Here is a 6,580-nt window from a genome sequence, read left to right as displayed (position 1 = left end):
GGCCTAAACCAGCAGTCGGACATCCCCAAGGGGTCCTGGATTGGAGAGGGTGCAGGCTGGGCTGAGGGGACCCCCCCCCATGTACAAATTTCATGCACTGGGCCTCTAGTACACACAGACACACACACATACACACATACAGATACATGTATATGTGTATATATTTTAAACTATTATTTAGTAAAATAATATTTTTATAGAAGTTATATTAGTAAAATAAGTTTATATAAGTTAAATAAAAATGAAGAAATGCTAGAAGTGAGAAGAAAAATAAAATGTATAAATCAACAAATGTTTACTTCTAATTAAGATTTGATATTACCAACTCTAACACTGAACATTATATCTTTAAAAAAACAGGACTAGAGAAGAGGAGAATACTTTCCATTGAAGATATGAAATCTTTAATATGTATATTTTATTTACCCAGCTGGGCAGTAAAGACTCTTTTATCCTATAAGGGGGAAAAATACATACATACCCATAATTTCACATAATTTTGTCTATTATTTAAAATATATAAAGCCCAGAAGAGCAAGATTTAACTAACGTCTGTTTCCCTTTCTACCGATGGAAAAAGAAGTGGGTTTATTCTTTTTCGGTGTCAAAATTCTATAAGCACATATCTAACAAGAGTCCTTATAAAGTGCTCGAGCCTGGCAGGTGTGGCTCAGCAGTTGAGCATCGACCTATGAGCCAGGAGGTCGCGGTTTGATTCCTGGTCCAGGAAAACGCTCAAGTTGTGAACTTAATCCCCAGTGTGGGGGAGTGCAAGAGGCGGCCAATCAATGATTCTTTCTTATCATTGATGTTTCTATCTCTCTCTCCTTCTCCATTCCTCTCTGAAATCAATAAAAACAGTTTTTAAAAAGAACACGACCTGAGTAGCTCCACAAGGGAGGGCTCAGTAGATAGAGTGTCAGCCTGAAGACTGAAGGGTCCTGGGTTCCATTCTGGTCAAGGGCACATGCCTGGGTTGTGGGCTCGGTCCCGAGTGTGGTACATGCAGGAGGCAGCAATCAAATTCTCTCTCCAGAAGGCAACCAATCAATGATTCTCCTTCATCATGATGTTTCTATCTCTCTCTCTCTCTTTCCCTTCTTCTCAGAAATCAATAAAAATATATTTTAAAAAGGGGAGGGCTCATCAGGCACCGGACTGCTGAGGCAAGTTCTGCTGTGGGGTCAACCCTCACATAGCAGCTCATACACTGTGACAAGGTCAATCCTCACAGTCAGTGAGCCTGAGAGCCAACCCCACCCATGAATGGGCCAAAAGCAATCAAGACTAAACTACAACAGGAGGGCTCACCTAACCTACAGAATGTACACTTCTGGGTCACCCAAATAAGGCGAAGGTTCCACCAAAAAACTATGAAACCTGCCCCGCTGGTGTGGATCAATGGTTGAGCATGAACCTATGAACCAGGAGATCACAGTTCGATTCCAGATCAGGGCACATGCCCAGGTTATGGGCTCGATCCCCAGTAGGAGGAAGCTAATCAATGATTCTCTCTCATTAATGTTCCTATCTCTCTCTCCCTCTCCCTTCCGCTCTGAAATCAATAAAAATATATTTTTTAAAAAGATCAATGGAGCAAAATAGAAAGTCCCAAAATAAACCCACACCAATATGATCAAGTAATATTTGACTGAGGCCAAGAATATACAATGAGATAAAGAAGATCTATTCAGTAAATGGTGTTGAAAAATTGGACAGGTACATGCAAAATATAAACTAGACCACCTTCTTACACCATATATAAGAAAAAACTCAAAATGGACTAAAGATATAAATGTAAGACTCAGAACCCTTAAAACTAGAAGAAAACATAAGGGGTAAAATCTCAGACACTTCTCTTAGCAATAGTTTTTCTGATAATTTCCTCTGGCAAGAGAAACAAACAAAAAAAATAAACAAATGGGGCTACATCAAACTTAAAAGGTTTTGCATAACAAAGGAAACCATCAACAAAATGAAAACACAACCTACTGAATGAAAAAAGATATTCACTAATGATGCATCCAGTAAGGGTTAATATCCAAATTTTATAAACAACTTAACACCAAAAAAAAACAAACAATCTGGTTAGAAAATGGGTAAAGGACCTGAATAGACACTTCTCCAAAGAGAAGATACAGAGGGCCATATGACATATGTAAAGATGCTCAACATCACTAATCATCAGAGAGATACAAAGTAGAACTACAATGAAATATCACTGCACACCTGCCAGAAAGGCTATCATCTATAAATCAACAAACAAGTGTTGGCAGGAACCCAGATGCACTGTTGGTCGGAATGCAGATTGGCGCAGCCACTTTGGCAAGCAGTATGGAAGTTCCTTAAAAAATTAAAAAGGAAACTGCCTTATGACCTAGTGATTCCACTTCTGGGTATACATCCAAAGACACCCAAAACACTAATTCAAAGGAATATATGCACTCCTATGTTCATTGCAGCATTATTTATAACTAGAGGCCTGGTGCACAAAATTCTTGCACTGGGGGGCGGTCCCTCAGCCTGGCCCGCACCCTCTTGCAGTCTGGGACCCCTCGGGGGATGTCCGACTGCTGGCCTAGGCCTGATCCCGCGGCAATCGGACATCCCTCTAGTAGTCTGGGACCCCTCGGGGGATGTAGCAGTGCGCCAAGCAGCAGGTGGCCAGGGGGGAAGCGAGCCTAAGCCATCAGTCAGACATTCCCTGAGGGCTCCCAGACTGAGAGAGGGAGAAGGCCAGGCTGAGGAACCCCCTCAAATGCGTGAATTTCATGCAGAGGGCCTCTAGTATTGTAATAACTATGTACAGTGCCAATTCAGTACTGGAAGTACCAGGAGGAACACTTTGTAAAGTATATGACTGTCTAATCACTATGCTGTACTCCTGAAACTAATACAAAATAATATTAAATGTAAACTCTAATCTATAATATTAAAAGCATAATATGCTAATTAGACCAGATGTCCTTCTGGATGACTTTCCGGAAGGCGGGGCTGCAAGGAAAGCCTGGGTCCTGGGTGCCAGAGGGAAGCCAGTGCCTGCAGCTGGGAAAGGAAGGCCTACTCCTGCATGAACTTTGTGCATCGGGCCTCTAGTATAATAAAATTAAAAAACAAAACTATGGTTTTCTATTATCAAAACCACAGCCAATGCCCTAGCCGGTTTGGCTCAGTGGATAGAGTGTCAACCTGCAGACTGAAGGGTCCTGCGTTCGATTCTGGTCAAGGGCATGTACCTCGGTTGCAGGCTCCTCCCCTGCCCAGGCCCTGGTTAGGGCATGTGCAGGAGGCAACCAATCAGTGAGTTTTTCTCACATTGATGTTTCTCTCTGTCTTTCCCTCTCTTCCTCTCTCTAAAAATCAATGGAAAAATATCCTCGAGTGAGGATTTGAAAACAAAACAAAATAAAACAAAAAAAGCCACAGCCAATACTAACAAATCACCAAGTAATTTTGAAGTAGGAGGTAATTTTTAAGTGTTTTCATTATAAAGATTTGGATGTTAAAAATTTAACATCAGAGTCTTTCCCAATAGATTTTCTAGGTTTATACTAATGCAACTTATAAAGGTAAATGTACATTCGCAAGCTGTTATTTGGTCCAGTAGCAGGATTTTAGATTAGGATCTCTCTAAAAAGCCAAAATGAAGATATATATAGACAGACACAGACACAGATACACACACACACACACACACACAGTGCTGGGACCACTTTTGCCAATGGAGTTCTAGAGTCCTTCAGGCAAATGCCTGACCCTCAAAACAGAGAAGGGGCCTCTAAGCATAGAAGAGACATGCAGCCAGGGGTCTAATCCATTAAGCCTTGTATATAATCTGTGTAATATATGTTTTAAATCCTGGGAAGACTTGATAGCACACAATAGGCAAGCAGATACTTAGTGATTTAACCCCTCTAGGCCTGTATATCCTCATCTATAAAAGAGGAATGAGTCTCCTCCGTGGGAAAGACTGATTAAGAGATTTGCATGGAAAGCAGGGCCTTATACCTGGAGCATGGGAAGTATTCAACACATCAAAGTTGGTATTATTAGAAAAAGCAGAATATTTTAGTTATCTTTTCCCCTAAACTAATAGCCATGCTCCTTTATATAGCATTTTAAACAGCATTAGGGTTTCTCCCAAATCAATTTACCACAAAAGTAGAATATAAGAGGGCATTTTATTGTAAGGAGTGGGAGGCAGGGAGACAATAACACTTACTTATCCAGTTCCTGACATTGAGGAAACTTTGTTCATTTGTCAGATCAAAAAGCAGAAGAAATCCCATAGCATCTCTGAAGAATGCTGTTGTCAAGCTCCGAAACCTAGGGACATAAGAGCAGACTGATCACCTAAACCATGGCCCCGCTCCTGAAACATAAAGCTACCACCAGTTTCCTCAGCCTCTCACCATAGTTCATCAATAACAAATTAGATGTTTAATAACGTGCCATTGTTTATAATAACTTCACAATATACATGAAAGTTAGAGCTCTTAGTTATACTAGATTTAGTGAAAAATGTGATTATAAATGATAATTTAATAGTATAAAATTATGAGTACAATCAATATTAGGTATCTTACAAAATATAATAAATAGCTATCTAGAGCAAGAATAATTGAAAAATATTCCGACTTTTAAAAATGCCAACAATTATCAAAAGTTATACTTGGAACATTCTTTTAAAATAAAAATAACCTATATCAATGAAAAGAATTTTTTTAAACAAATTAGGTGCTGATATTCCAAAAGTACATAAGACAGTTATTTATCACTTCTGTAAGTTTATGTGTTAACAGACCATGTGATTCAAAAACCCAGCCCGCTGGACAGGGATGACAGAACTAGCTCATGATCCTTTAGTATCACCCCAGAATTTATTATCCAACTGAGAGTTAATTAGACCCAAACAATGGAGCTTTCTATGTATGTTTTCCTTGTCCGGTGAAGGTTGGCTTGACTTGACGTTACAATGTGTTTCATGACCTTTTGATTTCAATCTCAGGCGTTAAGGTGGTAGTAATAATGACTCAGTCCCTGTTCCTTTTTGGTACTCTCTCTTCCAAGGCTTTATCCTGCTGTCTCCCCTCTCTCCCTCCACCAGTCCTATTCACACCTCTTACTTTGCCTTTATACAAAGCCTACAATGGACAGACACAGGCTCCAAGGAAGAAAATACTGGTATGAATTTGTTATCTAATCTTCTAAGCTTTCTCAAATATTTTTAATCAATATTTTTACAAAAATAGTCCGTATCTTTAGAGATACATACCAAAATAGTTAGGAATGAATAATCTGATATTTGGAATTTGCTTAAAAATAATTTGGGAGAGGGAGTGAATAGGAATGAGGGGCATACATAAAATAAGATTGGCCACAGCTTGATGACTGTTGAAACTGGGAAATGAATACATGAGTTCATTGTATACTTGAAGTTTTCCATAATGAAAAGTTTTTAAAAAGCCTTCAAAGAACCTGAGAGGAAAATCTGAAACCTTAGCTAACGAAAAGCAATTTTACATCCGGATTCCATGCGGCTAATTTTGGTTCAGCAACTCTGACCACATGGGTTAATTCCAGCCAGATTTTCCACTCGGTTTTCAAGAATAATACAGACAGGGGTGGGCAAAAGTAGGTTTGCAATCGCGAGTCCACGAAAGTGTACTCTTGTATTATTATTTATTAATTATTGTATATTTTCCCATACGAATAACTGTAAACCTACTTTTCTTCTCCCCTTTATAACTCTGTGTGGCTGCGTAAATAGCCAAGGTCAATGGAGAAAAGTGTATAAGCCTTTTAAAATGAAGAAAACAAAAAAGAGACCATAAGTAAGGTTGATCCATTTTGAAAAAGATTCATTTTGTCCTGGGACTTTGTATGAAATAAAGCCACCATTATCAACTCAGACTGACGAATTTCCTGCTAATTTGGCAGCATGGCTTATCCAGGTGCAAATGACCTGATCAGCTGGCTCCTTCTGCTCGGGTCCCTGTATGAAAAGTGTAGCTGCTTTTCCCTTTCCTCCCGGAGGAAGCACATGCATAACGGAGGACCTCCTACCTCTCCTGCCCTGCTGTGTCCCACAGCTGCAGGTGGATTCTCTGGCCTCTGCCCACGGCTCCATCTGGCCCATTGGCTCTGTACACCTACAACAGCGAAGTAAAAGAGAGAGAGAGAGAGAACTTTCTGAGACCAGTGAACTCTTCTTACTTCTGTATTCAGTACAACTACACCATAAACCTCTAAAGAAAATCCCATGTGGAATATAACCTTGTTTGTATTTTATCCCAAATAATTATCTTTAGGTAACACAATAATTTGCATGAACATGTATATATACATCATATATCTTTATAAACATATTATGAAATATATAAATAATACATAATTTCTGTAACATAATAATTAGCACACCTTTCCTCAAAGAACCCTCGGGTCATGCATTTCAAAAAATATTACCTTTCTATGACTTTTCCCATCCTATCTTTAAAAATACTCTTAAAACAATTTTAATTTGCAACGGCATGGATGGACCTGGAGAGCATTATGCTAAGTGAAATAAGCCATATTTTTG

At 39.2% G+C, this 6,580-nt stretch overlaps 1 protein-coding gene across 7 annotated transcripts in view; it reads right to left on the bottom strand.

Moving 5' to 3' along the window:
* The window catches only part of RAB27A (RAB27A, member RAS oncogene family), a 69,999-nt gene that overhangs the window by 19,251 nt on the left and 44,168 nt on the right, over nt 1–6,580 (bottom strand). For all 7 annotated transcript variants that reach the window (XM_006764957.2, XM_006764955.2, XM_006764956.2 and 4 more), the window contains 2 exons: nt 6,067–6,152; nt 4,223–4,326 (listed from right to left, as the gene is read on the bottom strand). In XM_006764957.2, the coding sequence (XP_006765020.1) occupies nt 4,223–4,326; nt 6,067–6,152 (190 nt within the window). The remainder of the gene's footprint in view (nt 1–4,222; nt 4,327–6,066; nt 6,153–6,580) is intronic.

This window comes from Myotis davidii, unplaced genomic scaffold (genome assembly GCF_000327345.1).
Source record: "Myotis davidii unplaced genomic scaffold, ASM32734v1 scaffold1421, whole genome shotgun sequence".
NCBI classification, from domain to species: Eukaryota; Metazoa; Chordata; class Mammalia; order Chiroptera; family Vespertilionidae; genus Myotis; species Myotis davidii.
This window is presented reverse-complemented; position numbering and strand designations above follow the sequence as displayed.